This window comes from Carassius auratus, chromosome 24 (assembly GCF_003368295.1).
Source record: "Carassius auratus strain Wakin chromosome 24, ASM336829v1, whole genome shotgun sequence".
In the NCBI taxonomy this organism is placed as follows: Eukaryota; Metazoa; Chordata; class Actinopteri; order Cypriniformes; family Cyprinidae; genus Carassius; species Carassius auratus.
This window is the reverse complement of record NC_039266.1, coordinates 4,576,133-4,596,513: the sequence shown is the minus strand read 5'-3', so window position 1 is coordinate 4,596,513 and position 20,381 is coordinate 4,576,133. Positions and strand designations below refer to the sequence as shown.

General features: G+C 36.0%; 3 protein-coding genes across 4 annotated transcripts; all 3 read left to right on the top strand.

The window, feature by feature from the left end:
* The first annotated feature begins 244 nt into the window (after positions 1-244).
* On the top strand, positions 245-9,304 carry LOC113042157 (annexin A13-like). The gene is made up of 11 exons (XM_026200761.1): positions 245-371; positions 2,295-2,370; positions 2,537-2,631; positions 2,711-2,881; positions 2,992-3,025; positions 4,914-4,993; positions 5,220-5,288; positions 6,000-6,101; positions 6,230-6,305; positions 7,806-7,918; positions 8,202-9,304. The coding sequence occupies exons 1-11, from the start codon at positions 357-359 to the stop codon at positions 8,319-8,321; spliced, it is 951 nt and encodes a 316-aa protein (XP_026056546.1). The 5' UTR covers positions 245-356; the 3' UTR covers positions 8,322-9,304.
* Positions 9,305-9,979: 675 nt separating this feature from the next.
* Positions 9,980-15,063, top strand: zgc:174877 (uncharacterized). 2 transcript variants are annotated; one of them, XR_003275543.1, is made up of 5 exons: positions 9,980-11,358; positions 12,809-13,032; positions 13,117-13,311; positions 13,425-13,560; positions 14,826-15,063. XR_003275543.1 is itself a non-coding variant. In XM_026200759.1 (5 exons), the coding sequence occupies exons 1-5, from the start codon at positions 10,325-10,327 to the stop codon at positions 14,846-14,848; spliced, it is 1,635 nt and encodes a 544-aa protein (XP_026056544.1). In that variant the 5' UTR covers positions 9,985-10,324; the 3' UTR covers positions 14,849-15,063. The 2 variants fall into 2 exon arrangements, 1 of the variants encoding a protein (XP_026056544.1); XM_026200759.1 differs by having other exon boundaries at positions 9,985-11,358; positions 13,402-13,560.
* Positions 15,064-16,316: 1,253 nt separating this feature from the next.
* On the top strand, positions 16,317-20,073 carry LOC113042156 (uncharacterized). Its single transcript, XM_026200760.1, has 5 exons — positions 16,317-16,926; positions 17,633-17,730; positions 17,887-18,033; positions 19,342-19,568; positions 19,815-20,073. The coding sequence occupies exons 2-5, from the start codon at positions 17,633-17,635 to the stop codon at positions 20,042-20,044; spliced, it is 702 nt and encodes a 233-aa protein (XP_026056545.1). The 5' UTR covers positions 16,317-16,926; the 3' UTR covers positions 20,045-20,073.
* Positions 20,074-20,381: the final 308 nt, after the last annotated feature.

Genomic DNA, 20,381 nt, shown 5'->3' with positions numbered 1-20,381 from the left:
GATTTTCTAACAGTTTTTCTGTGGTTTGATGTCTTGTGGACAGTGTTGTTGTTTGGAGATGTTTTTCAAACTATTTTCTTACTGCTTAAAAAAAAACACGTTAGAATTGCAGAATTAATAGTTATGCTATAATATATGTTGAAGTTATGTATAATAATACTGTATAGATGGTTATAATGTTTTTTTTCAAAATGCAGGTGTCCAAAGCGTTGGTGCTGTCCGGCTCTCGTGAGAGCGTAAAGCCATCCCGTTATTTCCCTGCGTGCTGACGTCACTTACAGAAACTCTTGCGCGTGTGGCCTGCAGCTCGGACAGCGGTCAGATCATCTGATCATCAAACACCAGAAACTCTCACCATGGGAAACTGCCAAGTGAGTATTTCATTACATTTTTTGATACGTCTACGTCAGAGAAACATAGCTAACTATTAACGTTACTTCAACATTCTGCGTTGAGTTTGGCCTGGGACACGTCGCAAAAGCGTTTTTTTTTTTAAGAAATAAAAATGGATATAGAGGGAAAATAATAAAGACAGTTAAGATTCCTCACGTCTTCCGCTGCCAAGCTGCTTTCGGCAAACGCAGCGCTTTATATCGCGTGGACTCTGAATGTGATGCCGTTATATGCGTCTCGTGCTTCTTTTCTGAGCTTTCCAGGCTTTATTTTACTGCTGAATGTTAAAAATCCTTTTGTTTGTACACTTTTCGAATAGCTATTACAGCGATTTTGATTGTATATATGATATTGTAAAGGGAGTATCAGTTTCCCGTTAGGAGTCAGAGGAAGTGCATTGGGAGGAGACTGGGACAAACTCAGTTTCATTTAGTCCTGATGCAGGGCCTCCATCAGGATCACAGTGTGTTTGGACAGGGCTGGGCGCTTCCTCCTGCATTCCTCACACAGCCTTTTGTTCATATGGGGAGACTGGGTGCTCTAGTATGACAATAAACCTCTTTATTCACAAAAAGAGTGTCGCTCAATAAAGATTTTGACTTAAAAATCAATAAATATAATTTTAGTGTTTCATTTAGTTGTACTGGTGGGATTGGTCGTAGTTGGATTAGTATTTTGATGTCTTTGAACGTATATCTTTGTATAAAGTTAACATAAATTTCCGGGGCCAGTTGTTCAGAAAGTTTAATCTGGATCAGAATTAACACCTTCTTACTTTTGGGCCGGTTTTTCAAAGCAAAATTGGATTGGATCACCCTTATCCAGATACAAACTTTTTTTAGATTTCCAAATCTGGATCACTAGTGCCATGACCTGGTGAAAAAAAAAAAAAAAAAAAAAAATATATATATATATATATATAATTTTTTGCATTCTAGTTTTGCAATGCATTTACACAAATAACTACTTCTGACCATCAGTGACGATTGTGCCAATTTAGTTTACAATCAGTGATTTAAAAATACAACAACTTTAAATATTAAAAATAATATTTTAGTTTGAAATGGACAGCTGTTCAGGTATTTAGGGATATATTATGTGTTACACATTTTTTTATTTTTTGGACCAGTTTTACATTTGTATTACATTTTTGTTCCTAAAATCCATCCTTCTGCTGGAATCAGAAGAACCCCCCCCCCTCCCCCCAATACACACACACACACTCACTCACACACCTTTTTATTATTATACTATACTAATTATACCGAAATCTTTTGAACAACACAAACTGAGGATTTTATCCAAATCAAAACCAGGATTGTATTTTGTGATCTTATCTTAATTCACAATTTTAGATATATTATTATTTTTCTTATTTATTTTTTTTGAACAACCAATTTTTAAGATTTGATATCCGATGACCAAAATCTGACCAGACTGAATTTAACTAAGAAGCCGTAGATGTTGCCATAAAAATATTTTACCATGGGCGTGTTTTGGGACCATTGCAACATTAGAAGAAAAAAATAATAATAATATTTATATATATTTAAATAAATAGGATTTATCTCATTTCAACTAATCAATATACAGCAGCAAAAAAAATGCTTCTTAAAATTTTTCTGTAATAATAAACAGTGACGATTAAATATTTGCTCCAGCAGGAGTAATTGAAATATGACTTGTTATATTAAGTTCGATATTATGGTCAATTTTTAATACTGTTAACTCAACTAATCATAATGACTGTGAGTGTTAAGGCAAGGTCAAACTCACAACTGTTGAATACTAAAACATGAATTTAGTGATCTGGGCTTGTGTTACTTAATTATGTAGTTGACTGTGAACATGATCAAACTAAATTAACATTGGAAATGATTCTCCTCGGTTTTATTTGACAGCCAACCGTTGTTCCTTATGAAGACTTTGATGTAGTTGCTGACATAAAGGCCATTCGCAAAGCCTGCAAAGGTTTAGGTGAGATGCTTAAGTTAGTCTTACATTTTAATTAGCGTTCAGTATGTTTATTAAATGAATATACCGTACAATTACAGTTTTAGATGCAGTTATAGTAAGTCTGCAATTTACTGGATATTTTCATCACTAGAGGATATGTTTGTGGTCATTCTGTTTCATTTTCAAGGAACTGATGAGCAAGCCATCATAGACATCCTCGCCAATCGAAGTGCAGCTCAGAGACTGGAGATCAAGGAAGCGTACTTTGACAAATATGATGACGTGAGTAATCTGAAAACAGCACAGAAATCATTTTAAAGAATAACGAGCATGCCTTCACAGATTTGTGTTTTCTCTGAAGGAGCTGGTGGAGGTTTTGAAGAGTGAGCTGACTGGTAATTTTGAGAATGCCATTGTTGCCATGCTGGACCCTCCTCACGTGTTTGCTGTCAAAGAGCTCAGGAAGGCCATGAAGGGCGCTGGCACAGACGAGGATGTCCTGGTGGAGATTCTGTGCACTTCTACCAATGCTGTATGTCCATCTGTCTGCTCTGCAAGTTCCTGTGTGTGTCACCTTCCCCAAAGCTGGGGCAAATGTTTGTCCATGAAATGAATCATTTACTACTTTTTGTTTTCTAACAGGATATTGCCACTTACAAAGATACCTACATGCATGGTAAGAATGACTTAACCAATGTGCTTTAAACACTGCCAAGCTCAAAAATTGTCTCAACTATACTGTCTTTAAAATTGTCATTAGTAACACTTTATTTTGTCCATTTAAATTTATGCACGAAATGCAAAATGCTTTGCCTATGGCTACCAAAAGGAAGATCAACTTATTGTGAAACAAAACAAAACAAAACAAAACTAAATTAAATTAAATTAAATTAAATTAAATTAAATTAAATTAAATTAAATTAAATTAAATTAAATTAAATTAAATTAAATATTCACCTTACTAAGCAAATATATCTGGGATATAATTTTAATTTATTCTTTTTATGTATTTTTTTTTGTATTGAGACAATAAAAGCGTAGACTCGATATAATTAAGTTATTCAAAATTAGATTCATTTATTATAAGTTTTCACATGAGTGAGCTCTATAAAGGGAGCCCTCTTTGCTCAATTTCTTTAATTCATTCATAATTTGAAGACAAAGTCTAGTGGTTTTATACTGCTAAGAGGACCTTTGTCCACGTGTACTGCTGAGTTTCAGGAGCGACAGATGCATATAATTATAGAATTCATGATTTGTTTCGTGAGTCACTCCTAAAATTGCTATGATTAACAGGGATAACCATAGCAACGAACACGACAAAACATCTGACAAACTATGTCAAAATAGATCTGTACATCAAGTATTGTAGTTTAAAATGTGTGTGTCCTTTTAAAGCCATGTTTAAAAGTATTTGAATTTTTTAAATTATGTCTAAAACTAATTAAAGGTATTTAATGCATTATTTAAAAATAATAATAATTATTAGCATTAATAATTCACTTATTTTATTCTCTAAATATTTCAACTTTATTCTCATAGTATTACGACTTTATTCTCTAAATATTTCGACTTTATTCTCTAAATATTTCGACTTTATTCTCGTAGTATTATGACTTTATTCTCATAGTATTTCGACTTTATTCTCATAGTATTATGACTTTATTCTCTAAATATTTCGACTTTATTCTCGTAGTATTATGACTTTATTCTCATAGTATTTCGACTTTATTCTCATAGTATTACGACTTTATTCTCTAAATATTTCGACTTTATTCTCGTAGTATTATGACTTTATTCTCATAGTATTTCGACTTTATTCTCATAGTATTACGACTTTATTCTCTAAATATTTCGACTTTATTCTCGTAGTATTACGACTTTATTCTCATAGTATTACGACTTTATTCTCTAAATATTTTGACTTTATTCTCGTAGTATTACGACTTTATTCTCTAAATATTTAGACTTTATTCTCTAAATATTTTGACTTTATTCTCGTAGTATTACGACTTTATTGTCGAAATATTTCGACTTTAATCTCATAACATTTAGATTTTATTCTTGTTATATTTCGAAATTTTTATCGTAATTTATCAACTCTATTCTCGTAATATTATGACTTTATTCTCGTAGTAGGCCTATTACGACTTTATTCTGGAAACATTTCGACTTTATTCTCAAAATATTTCGACCTTTAATCTCGTAACATTTTGATTTTATTCTCGTAATATTTCGAGTTTATTTTTGAAACATTACCACATTAATCTCGTAATCTTAGATTTTATTTTTTCAATGTGGCACTAAAACGCTGTCGTAGTAAAGAGACAATATATTGGGTGAAAAATTAAATAAAATCTATTATGCTTATCCGGGGACCAGAATACAGACACTTTTTACATTCTTGGGGTTCTCAGAAGTGAAAATCATCATAGTTGTGTAAATACAACCACACAGCAGCATCAGTTCCATTATGAGATCACAGTTTGAACAGTTTATCTATTACTTTATCAAGTAAAGCAAACTAGGTTTGGTAAGGATCACCTGTATGTTGTTGTCTACAGTGCATGACAGGGATTTGGAGGCAGACATTGAAGCAGACACCAGTGGGGATGTTAGGAGACTGCTAACATTGCTCCTCGAGGTAAATCCGCTTCATCCGAAATCAAAATGGTTGCTTAGGTCTTACAAAATGACCACTCTGCATTCCTGAGCGACGTAAAGCGCTCACTGTTGGCCTGTGTTTAGTGCTCCTCCCTCTCCCTGCTGTCCCTATAGAGCACTGGAGCTTTCATTAGATAAGTAGAAGCAGGATTCAGTGACGTGACTCAGATTGGATTTCAAGGGCGTCAATACTTTCTCTCTTGTAGGGTAACAGAGACGAGAGCTATGAGGTGGACGAAGCACTGGCAGAGCAAGATGCCGTCTCACTGTTTGAAGTAGGAACCTCAGTTTTAATACACATCTGGAAACACACATGTCTGGAACATCTCAAATATTATTCTTTTAATTATTTATAACTTGGCACAATAATATTTTTTGACGCTTTTGAAAGAAGTGTGTGATGCTCAATAAGGATGCTTTGATTTGATCAAAACTACTGTTTATATTGAGAAGTACTATTGCAGTTTAAAATACCTTTTTATATATATGTTTTAATATGTTTTAAAATGGTATTTATTTCTGTGCTGGAACTCCTGAATTTAGCAGACGTTACTCTTGTCTTCAGTGTCATGTGATCGATTAGAAATCAGTCTAATATGTTAATTTGCTACTCAAAAGAAATTATATTATCAAAGTCAAATAGGATGTGCTGCATATATATATATATATATATATATATATATATATATATATATATATATATATATATATATATATATATATATATATATATATATATATATATATATATAAAATGTTACTGACCCCAGTGTTTTGAACAGTAGTGTATAATAAGACATTTGCATGTCCATGGTTCTCTGATGTCAGTTAATCTTGATTCTTTCTAAACAAACAAAGATGTGTGCTAGGACGTACAAATACCTGTCAATTATTGAGATCACTCTGGAATATTCAATGGCAAAATAATGCTTTTAATATTTAGTCACATACCAAGTTCAATTCCAGATGTTTTAATTCTCTGTCAGGCTGGAGAGGGCAGCTTTGGCACAGATGAGTCAACCTTCAGCTTCATCCTGGCCACCAGGAACTACTTCCAACTGCAGGCCACATTCAAAGCTTATGAAGCCGTGAGTTTGCTTAGAGCTTAAGAGCTTAAGACAGTAACTTATGTACGATATGTATAATACGTTGTGTTAGTTCATGTGTAACAGCTCTGGATTACTTTTAGATTGTATTTCACCTTATTCTCCAACAGATTTCTGGAACAGAGATTCTGGATGCAATCGATAAGGAAACCTCCGGAACTCTGAACGACTGCTACACTGCACTCGGTTTGTATTAAACACAGGCTTTGTCCAAAAGCCTATGTTTTATTGTAGTATTATTGTAGTATGAACAACAAAGAAATGACATGGCATCTAAGTAAAGTAAAGGAAAAACTATGATGGTACGGTGGTGTCCATTCACATTAAGACCAGTTCACCCTCAGGCCTTCCAAGACGTAGATACAGATTTGTTCACCAATGGATCCTCTGCAGTGAATGGGTGCCGGCAGAATGAGAGTCCAAACAGCTGATGAAAACACCACAATAACCCACAAATAATCCACACCACTCCAGTCAGTTATAAATATAAAAGTTTTATATTTTGGTTTTGGGAGTCCTCAATAACAGATTTGACATGCATGCAAGGTCAAAAAACACTTTCATTGTCTTATAATATGCATTTATTTTTACAATTATTTGCTCAACGACTCCCAAACGATTCATTTTTCCAAACCCCACCTTTGCGTGACGCTAATCTGCGGTGATTGGTCTGATTGGTCTCATTTGCATTTCACAAAGCCTGATAAAGCAGCGTTTGTGAGGCAGTGCCGCTTTCTGTACAGCGTTACCGAGGAAGCTGCTATTTAGTGGAAAAGAATGAATTAGCATTTTCATTCAAACCAACTCGAAAAGATCAACAAGTGGGCGGGAAATATGTTAATGTTTCATGTTGACGTCAACATGAAATTACTTGGGATTCGTTTTAGAAATGACACACGTCAAAGATTCGGAGTCGACTCTTTCTTTTGACAGACAATAACTTATATGTAATGCACGTTGCACTTTCAGATTTCAAACTTTGCAGGATGTTTTCATTCTCTTAGAGCTGTGTTACACACTGCATGTAAGATCATTTTAAAAAATCCATAATATGGGCACTTTAAAACTGTTACTTCAGGCAAAAAATACCAGTCTATCATCCATATTGATGCTTTCTACAGTGAAATAGTCCATGCAACAACATATTTGTTTAGAAATGTTTTGGAGTGTTTTCTCTTTATGTGTGTGTGTACTGTATTTTCTTCCTGATGCAGACTAGAGCACCTTTTCACTGGAGAAAGTAATATTATGGATAGAGTTCTCATATTTTAGCTAGAATTGATAGTTTGAAGATAAAAGCCTCTTGATGGGTTTGTTTATTATAAACACACAGACATTAATAGATGGATTGAAGTTGTGTGGATTATTTTGGTATCATTGGACTCTCATTCTGACGGCACCCATTCACTGCAATGCTAAATTCCTTTTAATCTGTTGATGAAGAGTCAAACTCATCTACGTCTTGAATGGCCTGGTTTTGCAGCATATTTTCATTTTTTTGGGGTGAACTGTTCCTTCTAGTCTGTATACTGTATACAAACACAGATTGGGTGCATTGTGAACAAAGCCAAAATGCCTTGGTAAAATATTAGAGTTTTGTAATATTTAGAGGTCCCAGTTTTTATTATTTGTATAGTAATACTATAGGGCTCGCTCACTGGTTAACTCTTCCCATCGAACCCACAGTGAGGTGTGCTAAGAACCCTCAGCTTTACTTTGCCCGGAAGCTGAACGCGGCGATGAAAGGCGCTGGAACTGACGAAGACACTCTCATCCGCATCATTATGTGTCGCTCAGAGGTATAATACAACTTATCAAATCATCTGTCAAAAAATCTAGTGTTAATAATAAACCATACTGTACTTTTGAATTGTTGTGCACTTTTGGTTCAGTTCTCCAATTGGAAATGAAAGGTTGAACGCATTGCATCATGGAATATTACGCATATATCCTCCATAGACACTGATATTTAGTTTGATGTATGTTTATACTGCATAATGAATACTGTTCTGTTGTTACACAGAGGTCAGGCTAGACCGTCTTATAAAACAGCCTGTAATGGACACTCTTCTGTTTGAATAGATTGATCTGGAGACCATTAAAGACATGTACCTGGAGAAATACGACGTGTCTCTTAAAGACGCCATCAGTTCGGAATGCGGCGGAGATTTCAAGCGCCTGCTGCTGGCCATCCTTCACTAAAGAAACCCAGTCCTAGTGCTCACCGTGGACCAAGGAGGTTTTCACTACAGTCATATATGTTTTATATAGCTTAGTTTGAAGTGGAGAGTTAGTAACACAAGCTTCAAGTACAATATGTTTGATATGAATGTTTTATTATGCCGTGCAAATATGTATTTCGTATATATTATGAAGATGCATAACACCACTCAAATGTCTCATGTAAACAAACAAAAACATGCATTGGTGTCCAGTTTCTGTGGCATTCCTTATTCTTGGGGCATAATTGGCCAGTTGAATTAGTTTAAGTGGAGTTTCCAGGATTATAAGATAACATTGTTACATTATGAAGTTGAGAAGTCAATGCATGAATGATACAAAGCCAGCATTTCCCATCTTGCAGTGTTTTTCCACACTGAAACCTCACAGTTTTACTGTTTCAAAATGTGCATGACCATGTGAATCTTAATATTTATGTGAATGACTTTGTAAGGCTTAAATGCTAAAACTACAATGTAACATTTACATTATGCGAAACAGTTGCTTATTTATGAGACTTCTGCAGTTTTTTTTTTGTTTTTTTTTTCACTTGTGGTAAAATATCGAAATTATTGAAGAAACGTTTTTTACTCACCCAATTAATATTCTCTGTGTTGTTATGACTAACACAAACATAAACACTAAAGTATTTATATCATTTACATGAAATAATTTTAATATAACGTACAGTATATTTTAATATACCTGTAACATAAGAATACAGGCAAAGTTCTGCTATTCTCCCAAAAATGTATTTAATCAGATTTATATAAAGAACGTTTACTAGCCCCATGTGTCAGTTGGTATAAATGAATCGCAGGAATATTTGAATATTTAAATGAAACATACAGTGGTATGAATAAACATGAGATGGAATCTGGAGTAGGATGTTCTGTATTAATACAAATGTATTTCCCTGAAGTAATTAACTGAATAAAATAAAGCAGTTCCTGGATGACTATCAATATTATTGTGACATTTTTTTTTTTAATGCATAATATGATCCCCTCAAAAATATTTATTTGAGAAAAGTGTAAAAAAGAAAAGGAAGACTATTGAAATTAGATACTAAAAATCAATGGACAAATAAATAAAGAAAATAAAAAACTGAGTGAACATTGGTAGAGGCGGGTCAGTGGTTTCTTCTAAGGGGACATAAATATTACATATTTAAGAATGTTTTAAAATATTGCATAACAACCACTGAAACAAGGTTAATACAAAACAACAAAATGTCTTACTGTAATTCACATTTCAACATTTCTTCTTCTTCAACATTTCTTAATAATTAATTATTTGTAATCTATTATATTTAAACAACAACAACAACAAACAAAAGGAGTTGAATACCTGCAGAATATTTACCTTTTAACACTTCTGAAAAAAAAAGAAGCTTAATTTCATTTTATAATGATTTGGGTTATTTATTTTAATCAAAGGACACTTGTTTCTGGAAACTTAGAAGAAAGAAAAGTATTTAAAAAACTAATTGCAGCAGATCAAAACAGCAACATTTAGAAACTGTAGCTAATTCAGAAGCAACCCAGGTTTTTTAAGAATCTTTATTTGTTTTTGCATGAGTATGTTAACATATCAGTTATAAAGTATCAATGGCGTGTTAGCTAAAAACCAAATAAAAGGGTATTTGCATAAAACTGAAGACATTTCAGTCGAATAGTGAAGTCGAGTCTTATCTTTCAGAGCGCATGTAGCTTACGCAGTAAACGCTAGGTGGCGGTATATTTCAGTGGCGCTCCGTCCTCTAGTATCTCAAAGAAGACGAAGAACAAAGAAATCCTGTAAACACTCGTGGATCTTTATGGTACTGGTCAGAAAGTCGCTTTAAATAATTGTTTATTCTACCTTAGTACAGAAAAGTTATTATGTATGGCATGTAGTATGAACCTGCGAATGAGTGAATATTGAATATTTATGACATTGAACGAAAGAAGAAGAAAACAGTTTAACCAACGAATAGTGTTCCCATGAATACAATGTTTGACCTGAAGTGCGAAAGCTCATCAGGTGAAGAGGAAGAGACGGAGGGAGCAGAGTCCAGTTTAACAGCACAGATTTCCAGGTGTGCCAATGTATCCTCCGCGGATTTAGACGAATTAGAGCACAACCGGAACGAATCCAGTACTGTAAAGCAGACAATATGGGCTGTGAAATGTTTCAAAGCCTGGTTACTTGAGAAGCAGCTGACAATCGACTTTAAAACCGTGGAGAAGTCGGAGCTGAACCCGGTGCTGCGCGAGTTTTACGGATCTATTCGGACGAGCAAAGGAGAGCTGTACGGCATCAGCAGCTACGTCGGGCTTCGGGCTGGACTGAATCGGTTCATCAATGACCCTCCGCTCAACCGGGTGTGGAATCTGATGCAGGACACCGAGTTCAGGGCGGCCAATAATGTTTTCAAAGGCGTCGTTAAACAGATCCGACGCTCCGGTAGAGATATAACAACACATTACCCCCCGATTTCACCTGAGGACCAGCATCTACTGAAGAACTCACCTGCACTGGACCCTGGCAACCCGAGAGGCTTGTTAAATAAGGTCTGGTACGATATCCAGTTACATTTCGGACTCAGGGGCAAGGAGGGCAACCGACACCTGCAGCCAGACTCGTTTTCTCTGCATCGAGACCCAAACGGATTTAAATACTTCACGATGACATTACAGGAGGACACGAAAAACATGCCGGAAAAGGACAAGAAACCCCGCAGGGCTATGTATGAAGAGCCGGGCAACCCGCGGTGCCCCGTCGCGTCTCTGGAGAAATACCTGAGCAAGATCCCCGCCGACGCTAAAGCGCTGTATCTGCAGCCCAAGAGGACTTATGTGATCACCGATGAGATGTGGTATACACCACTTCCGATGGGAGTCAATTATCTGTCCCAGATGCTGCCCAAAATATGCAAAGAGGCCGGCACGAGAACGATCTACACGAACCACAGTCTGAGGCTCACTGCGATCCAAAGACTGAGCGAGCCGAGGGAGATCGTGGCGGTGTGTGTCAGGTATGTTCAGCCTGAAACCTTCAGAATATAAACAAGAGTGGGTGTCTTCACTTCAAACTATGTCAAACTATGTCAATACTTATATTTCATAAAATAACACTGGGCCTGGAACGCCTCACTCTGCAGGTCTAATGTTTCTAGAAAACACGGTCAAAGCTTGGACTTGTTTTTAAGTCAGTTTTAATTGAAAGTCAATTATAGAATAAAGGACTTACTTCAAGTAATTCGACATTAAAAATGATAGCTCACTCAGAAATGAATATCATGTCATCTTTTACTCGTTCTTCAATGCGACACAAAAGATTAAATTTTGAAACTAAATTGTTCTGGACCCCGTTGACTTTCATTGTATTTTTGTGTTCCACAGAAGAAAGTCTTTTGGATTGACATGAAGATGAGTGACTGACAGAACTTTCATTTTTGGGTGAACTGTTTCTTTAAATACTTAAAGAAAACAATAGGTGACCCTGGAGCTTGAACCAGTCATAAGGGTCAGTTCTTGGAAATTGAGATTTACACATACATGTACATTTAATCATTTAGCAGACGCTTTTATCCAAAGTGACTTCCAAATGAGAACAATAGAAGCAATCAGACCAAGAGGGAACCACAACAGTTTACAAGCGCCATGACAAGTGTCAGTTAGTGTAGCGCAGTACACATACCTATGTTTGTACATATATAAATATGTGTTCCTGTAGCTCAATTGGTAGAGCACTGCTGCAAGGTTGGGGGTTCGATTCCCTGGGAGCACCTGAATGCACTGAAATTTACATCTGCTAAACGCATAAATTTAATATATAATAAGCTTCCCATTAATGCATAGCTTGGAATCTGAGGGTGCAACAAAAATCTAAATATTGAGAAAATCGTACTTTGTTGTCGAAATTACGTTCTTAGCAATGCATATTACTAATCAAAATTGAAGTTTTGATATATTTACCATAGGAAAATTACAAAATGTCTTAATGGAACATGATCTTTATCCTAATGATTTTTGGCATTAAAGAAAAATAAATCATTTTGACCCATACAACGTATTGTCGGCTATTGCTACAAATATACCTGTGCAACTTATGACTGTTTTGTTTTTCGTCCAGGGTCAAATATCACATTGATATATGTGATAATACAGTATCTTTAAAAAAAAAAACAACAACTGTTTTTAAAATATTTTTGCAAAGTGAAAACATGACGTAGTAAAGTGCTCTTTATTAGCAGTGGCTAATACATATTCTCAAGATGTACCAAAATATAAGCGTTTTAGTTGTGTTGTTGTAATAGAACTATACTGCTCATAACTCACACAACTTTCTTCGACCTATATACTCTGATCCGAATGCAGTAAACAAAGACAGGTGGAGTGATACAGACAGTGAAACTTTCCAGTGCTGTAATATCATTGGGGTAATAAATATGCAGTGCAATTATGATAAATGTTCTCTTGCAGTGTTCCAGTAGAGATGAACACTCAGTGGCAGCAGCAGCCGGAGTCCACTCCATACTCCCCCAGCAGTGAACTGGACTCCAGCTCCGCCAGACAGGAGAGTCCCGTGAGCAGCCACAGTTGGGTGAAACAGGAACCAGAGCCAGAAGCCGTCCAGTGGGAAAATAAAAACTCGGATGCTGCCACCGATGCTGAGAAGGACAAGAATCTGAACAGCGCTGTCACTAGTACAGTATTTTCATTTCCTATAAATCCGTGAGCTCACTGGGATCTCCTTATTTCACTGACGAGATATTCATTTCTTTTTTTAGCATCATTACCTTCGATGGAGGGTTTACCCAGCAGTGTTATGCTGACCATCACTAAACTCCAGTGTCTGCTGGAGAGCAAACAGGAGAGGATCGAGGCTCTGGAGAGACAGGTGCAGGACCTGCAGGAGGACCGCAGGTTCCTCCGCTCACAGATCGAGAACCTCACTGGCGCTCGCTTGGTCGCAGTGCCTGAAGGTGTGGTTAAATAAAGAAAAAAACAATGGTTTCATGACAGTATATAGATAAGGTTAGGAGAATTCTTCCTGTTGTTCTCTGTTGCTGCAGCGAGCACATCAGTGTTCTCTCAGTCCAGGTCAAGGAAGAGGAGGCACAAGAGCTCGTCCAGCTCATATGCTGAAGATGAGAGCATCACTGATGAATCTTCATCTGAAGAGTCCAGCAGCATCAGAAAAAAAAGACGCCATAAGAAGAAAGGAAAGAGAGGTATGTGACAACTAGCACTTTAACATCAGCAGTTTTGTATCCTGATTGCTCCTAAATGATGTGCCTTACCTGTACAAGATCCCTTGTAAAAAGTAATACATTTTAGCATGCAATTAAAAAGAATACATGTAAAACATAATATCCTTTAAAAGAGTGTTATAAAGTGTAAACTGTATGTAATGTTTTTGGACACTTGCAATGTTAAGTGAATTTAAATGAAAATGTGGTAAGTTTATATGAAATACAGGTTTTTTTACCCACTTAAAGGGATAGTTCACCCAAAAATGAAAATAATTAATTACTTAACCTCATGTTGTTCCAAACCTGTAAGTTCATCCTCGGAACACAAATTAAGATATTTTTGATGAAATCTGAGACAGTTCTGTCCCTTCATAAACCGCAAAAAAACAACCACGGTTAAGACACAGAAAGTTGTCTTGCGGTCTAAAGAGGGTCAGAAAGCTTTGGGATTTCATCAAAAATAACTTCATTTATGTTCCAAAGATAAAAGAAGATCTTATAGGTTTGGAACGACATGAGTGATTAAAGGTCCCGTTTTTCGCGCTTTTTTGAAGCTTCGATTGTGTTTACAGTGTGCAGTATAACGTGTTCATGTTTCGCGTGTAAAAAAAAAAAGCGCAACAAGGCCACGCCCCCCTGTTTGTGAAAGTTTAAAACATGGGATCAGGAAGAAGGGGACCTTTAATGACAGAATTTTAATTTGTGGGTGAACTAACCATTTAAGTACCTCTTTATATGACATTTCATAGTTACTGTTGCCTTGAAATATGGTTAAATTGCACTGAATGTACTGACATGAATTTATGGTAACCTAAAACATACTTTAATGTAATTTCTATTGAAAAACATACATTATGTATTTTAACATATTTGTAATAACACATTTATAATGATGGGGTTGCAATCTAGGGCATCTAAAATAGATTAACTTTATATGTATCATTGCATAACACACTGCAGTTCAAATTATAAATGATTTACATATACATTAGAATTTTATTTAACAAATCAAGTGTACTTTAAAATGTATTTGAAATTACTTTAAAGTAAAACTTTTAATTTGACATCACAAAGTGCCATTTAAGTTCAGTTCAAGAATACTAATTATAATTTTGCAATTTGAAGTGCACTAAAAATGCATATTCATTACAATTAAGTATGTTACTTACAGAAGTAATAAGCCTAAATTAAAATGGCAAATTTGAAATGGATTTTTGAGTTGCATTTCAATCTGTTCCCAACAGGGTCTGTTCCTCATTGTGACTAGGTCTTGATCAGCCTTTATCAAGAAGAAGAGCATGAATAGGGCTTTCTGCCCAAGTGCGTCATTAAGGTTCACAAGTTTGGACAGTTTTTTACGAGCGTGCGTCTGGGTGCCCAGGACCTAATTTGGGCCCTCTATCATGGCCTGGGCCAGCGCTCCTGGTTGAACCCTCGCTGACAACATTCCCAACGTGGCCCTCATCGCAGAACTGCATCAGGCTGCTAACAAATCTCTATCTGGTGGGTTTGATCAGGCCTTGCGAGGAAACATAAGTCAGCTAGCCCTGCAGTGTGTCCTGTCTCCACAGAAAGCATGACTCATATCTGAGCCTTGCTCAAGTGGGCTTTTGATTTATGAGTACTTATGAGTGTGCTTATATTGTTGCTTTAAAAAGGCAAGTTGCACCTTACGATTGGTCAAATGAAAACTTACACTATTATACTTGTGTTAACAATGATTCTGAAAATGAAATGAATGAATCTGAAAAATTCTGATAACCATCAGTAAAACTCTAACACAGTCTTCCGGGTTGATCTACCAATTGATTTCACAACTGAACAGCTCTTTTATTTGCTGATGAAGCTCTTGCATAAAGGATGGAGCGATGGCGAAGCAGCACTGCTCTAGAAACAAGAGCATTCTCCATGACTGAACACTAGGGGACGCTCTAACACCACTGTTGAGTGAAATGGTGCTGGGAGAAAGTGAAGTAGTGAGTGACATTTGAAATGTATTGTGATGCATATAATGCATCTTTTAACTCTCACTAGGTTTATTACTTTGTGTATGTCTCTTTAAAGTTTTAAGTGGTTTGTGTAATAAATGCATTTTTAATAAAAAAAAAATTTAAGTTGCACTTGTTGCTGGAACAGACCATCCAGTCCACTCACGAAGCACAGATTGGGCTTGTATGTTTGACATGATCCTTATATGTGTTTGTTTACAGAAATCTCTACCAATGTTATATTCTCACACAATGTCACCCTGTTCCTTTATGTGAAGGTTCTTCATATCTGGCCCTCAAGTTCCACCGTCCTGTAGAGTTTAGCTTCAGCCTGATTCAGACACCCCTGAACAAGCCGATCCAGAGGTCTTTAGGGATTGCTAGAAAGTGTCAGGCTGGTGAGATGGATCAGATCAGGGTTGGAGCTGAACTCTGCTGGACAGTGACCCTCAAGAGTCAGAGCTCAAGAACACTGCTTGTGTTTTTTTTTTTTTTTTAATGTTTGAAACATTTGTTTTCATACTTTGTTTTTAATTAGTTTTTAAATGTTTAAAAATGCTCTTCTGCCAAGTTATGTAACAATTAAAGGTGCTGCAACAGATTGTAGTTATTTTTCTGTCTTAATGAACAAGGTCTTCAACCCTGTCTGTCTGTCTGTCTGTCTATCTATCTATCTATCTATCTATCTATCTATCTATCTATCTATCTATCTATCTATCTATCGAATCCATTGTTTCCAATGAGTGCTGATATCAAGTCGTAAACGCAAATTTGAAAGTGACTTATTTTGAACCTAATCAGACAGTAAGGTTGACCAGGTCACGTGCTCATTTGACGCACTTTGTAATCAGCTCACTTTTCGGCCATTTGATCATTACAGTCGTGACCTGGGATTCGTTTCCCAAAGGCAGCTGTTGCAAGTTCGGTCGTAACCAACGGTGTTAAAAACAGAACGTACGACCATAGTTGATACTTTTGGGAAACAACATCCCTGGACGGTTCTCTGTTGACTCGAAGACCATATGACTCGGTCCTATTCGTGAAGAAAGCGTTCGAGAAGCAGTTTAAATAATTACTACAAAATAAATAACAGTCTTGTTGGTGTAACCGAACTTAAATTATAACTAAAAAGTACAACAGAAAAAATAGTTTCTTTTTAAAATGTTCTGTTAAGCAGTTTGGCATACAATTTATTATAATTTCTTTGAAACAAGTAGGCTAGTGCAGCTGTTATGTGTGGTGTAACCAGAGCCCCTCCCATTCCTGGTGTAACCCACATGTAGCTGTCACGTGACCGTGAAGCAGGAAACGCTGTCTCAGAGACGAACCCTTCAAATCCTCATGGCTGTGTTTCAAGGTTAGTATGTCTTTCCAAGTAGTGTATCATTTCATCGTTTTATGACGTAGTAAAGTTTATTGATTACATATCGACAGCTGGGAAGCTTTGAAGGCTCATGAAACATGGTACTTTTTAAGACAAATGTGGTAACTGAAATGTCAAGTGGTGTAACCAATCACTCCATTTGACACCCGCGCTGCAAGATGTAGCACACGAACCACAAAGATTTCCTGATGCATGAGCCATGTTGTTTTTAGATGTCATACTTCCTTTATACAGTAGCTGTCTTATGTTTTGTAATATGTGTCATAATATAAACACTTTAATTCGTTATCAAATTAATCAAATATTGTGTGCACAGTAACACTAATTATTCCAGATCAGTTTAGATTGGAAGTGGAGTTTTACTGTAATGTTAATTAATTGCAAGAGAAGTTAAACTGTTAAGTGGAGTCATAGCTTTTTAATGGCTATTTATAATCTATACTGATTTAACACATGCTTTATTAAAATCGGACTGCAAAAAGTAAATTTTTTTATAGTATTATCATTACAGTTATGATAAACTCTAAGTCTAGCTAAGATTAAATCTAGATTAGCTGTGATATACAACACTATCTAGTTTTAATGCATATACCTTTTGTAACATATTCTTTCCACATATTTATTGTGTTGTAATAAGCTTTTGTTTGTTTGTTTGTTTTCTTTGCTTTCACATTTATAGATGCCACTATCAAACAATGAAAAATCTGCTCGACATAGAGCAAAGGTGAATGCTGATCCTGTCGCCCGGGCCAGATACCTTGCAAAAAGACGAGAGAGGTGTTTGATTTGTGTTCCACATATTATCTTAAATTCTAATAGTAAAAAAAAAAAATAATAATAATTTATATTTAAAGTTATACTATTATTAAAAACAATAATGCTTTTATATATCAGTGTTTGCTAAAACACTTTCTTTTTGTTTCAAATTCTTAGTTATCAGCGAAGAAAAAGAGAGGGAAAGACTAAACATCCTCCAGTGGCTGAACTCTCTAAAGCGAGACAGGAGGATCTGAGGCAGAAATGGAGACTCTACCAGAGAAGTCGCAGGACGAAGATTCGGAATCTACCACTGCAATGCTCGTATGTGCCTTCAGCCTGTTTAATTGTTTGCAAACCATATAACAATTGTTTTATAGCATCTTTCATCTTTTAGACTTTTGAAAAGCCAGTAAAAACAAAAAACTAAACTGGATTAAGCAAATTGAATGAGAACAATCAGTGGCGTCATAAATATTCTCATTATCCACTGTTTAGTAGCTATGTATTATAATTAATGTAAGAAAATACAAATTATTATTATTATTTGTTTTTCACCATTTTAACTCCTTGAAAAGTAATCTGTTATAATTTGGTATATAATTTGGTTTTATCCACTGCACCAATCCCCACAAATAAACTCATAAACAATGAGTTTATTTACAACTCATTTTTTTTTTTTTTTTTTTTTACGTGCATATCAATTGTGCACAAAGATACCAATATTAAAGGGTTAGTTCACCCAAATATTAAAGTAATGTCATTAATGACCTTTTGTGGTTCCAAACCCATAAGACCTCCGTTTATCTTCGGAACACAGTTTAAGATCTTTTAGATTTAGTCCGAGAGCTCTCAGTCCCTCCATTGAAACTGTGTGTACGGTCTACTGTCCATGTCCAGAAAGGTAAGAAAAACATCATCAAAGTAGTCCATGTGACATCAGAGGGTCAGTTAGAATATTTTGAAGCATCGAAAATACATTTTGGTCAAAAAAAAAAAACTATGACTTTATTCAGCATTGTCTTCTCTTCCGTGTCTGTTGTAAGACAGTTCAAAACAAAGCAGTTTGTCATATTCATTCGATGTAACCGGGATATTGGTTTGTTTTAACTCAGAGGGAGTGTCAGCCACATTAAACAAGTTAACAGCTTAAGTCATTTGTGGATTAATGCGTATTGGAGACGCGAACCGTTTAAAACGATTCAGTTCGATTTGGTGAACTGGTTCAAAAAGATCAGACAACAGACACGGAAGAGAAGACAATGCTGAATAAAGTCATAGTTTTTGCTATTTTTTGACCAAAATGTATTTTCAATGCTTCAAAATATTCTAACTGACCCTCTGATGTCACATGGACTACTTTGATGATGTTTTTCTTACCTTTCTGGACATGGGCAGTTTACCGTTCACACAGCTTCAATGGAGGGACTGAGAGCTCTCGGACTAAATCTAAAATATCTTACTGGTTTGGAACGACATGAGGGTGAGTTAATAATGACATCATTTTCATTTTTGGGTGAACTATCCCTTTAAGAACATACATGGAGTTAGACTTGATTTCATGTAGTTATTATTAGTAAAGTAATATATAAAAGTGTAATTATGCTTTGATTGTTATGTGATATTGTGCAGCTCTCCGGTTGAGATGAACCCCCAGTGGCAGCAGGACTTTGCTCCATACTCTCCCAGCAGTGAAGCTGACTCCAGCTCTGCCACACTGGAGAGTCCTGTGAACAGCTACAGCTGGATTAAACAGGAACCAGAGACCTTAGTAATCCAGTGGGACAATGTAAGCACCCTGCCAGCTGCCGCTGAGACCGAGCAGGACAACTCTCCGAGCAGTGCCACTTCCACCTCCAGTATGTGATTTGTTATTTACTGCGAACCAATGTTAATTAGCTCATTAGCATCTCCAAAACACAGTGATGAGAGAGGAGACATTTAGATATTGGCTTCAGTGATCCGATTGGTACAGTTTTGTCATTAAACAGAGGGTTGTATGTTCGAATCCCGGCCAGGCAGTTGTCAGTCAGAGTCTGTCTTCTCTTCTTCAGGAATAAGTACATGTACAGAGACAGATCTTCATGTTTTTCTCTCTTTCTCAGCCGTGACACCTCCGATCATGGAAGATTTGCCCAGCAGTGTTATGCTGAATGTCACTAAACTCCAGTGTCTGCTGGAGAGCAAACAGGAGAGGATCGAGGCTCTGGAGAGACAGGTGCAGGACCTGCAGGAGGACCGCAGGTTCCTCCGCTCACAGATCGAGAACCTCACCAGTGCTCTCTCTGCTCATCTCTGTCGAGGGGTTTCAGATGAAACAACTGCAAAAAGTTAATGTCAGAGCATAAACTCTAACTGAATGGACTCTTTATGTTCAAAGTACGTTTGTTTTATTATTGTTATTAATTTATGTGAATGAGTTTTGAACAATTATGTATTAGGTACTCAATATTTTTATAAAATGATGATGATTATTATTGTTATTACTATTATCATGATTATTATTGTTAAGGATAGTTTAAGCACAAGTGAAAATGCACTCGCCCTAATGTCATTTCAAACCTGTGTGACTTGCTAGGGACCTTAACATTTCTTTATCTTTTGTTGCTGAAGTTTATAAGCATAAGTTTGCTTATGTTTATCAAATATTATTTGGCAAAATTTAGTTATTT

Excerpts from the sequence above, each read along its gene's own strand:
- LOC113042157 (XM_026200761.1), top strand. Across the intron at positions 2,632-2,710 it reads ACTTTGACAAATATGATGAC|GAGCTGGTGGAGGTTTTGAA; the intron begins GTGAGTAATCTG and ends TTTTCTCTGAAG. Across the intron at positions 6,306-7,805 it reads CGACTGCTACACTGCACTCG|TGAGGTGTGCTAAGAACCCT; the intron begins GTTTGTATTAAA and ends TCGAACCCACAG.
- zgc:174877 (XM_026200759.1), top strand. The coding sequence starts at position 10,325 with ATGAATACAATGTTTGACCTGAAGTGCGAAAGCTCATCAGGTGAAGAG. Across the intron at positions 11,359-12,808 it reads ATCGTGGCGGTGTGTGTCAG|TGTTCCAGTAGAGATGAACA; the intron begins GTATGTTCAGCC and ends GTTCTCTTGCAG. Across the intron at positions 13,561-14,825 it reads TAAGAAGAAAGGAAAGAGAG|GGTCTGTTCCTCATTGTGAC; the intron begins GTATGTGACAAC and ends TGTTCCCAACAG.
- LOC113042156 (XM_026200760.1), top strand. The coding sequence starts at position 17,633 with ATGCCACTATCAAACAATGAAAAATCTGCTCGACATAGAGCAAAGGTG. Across the intron at positions 18,034-19,341 it reads AATCTACCACTGCAATGCTC|CTCTCCGGTTGAGATGAACC; the intron begins GTATGTGCCTTC and ends GATATTGTGCAG. Across the intron at positions 19,569-19,814 it reads CAGTGCCACTTCCACCTCCA|CCGTGACACCTCCGATCATG; the intron begins GTATGTGATTTG and ends TCTCTTTCTCAG.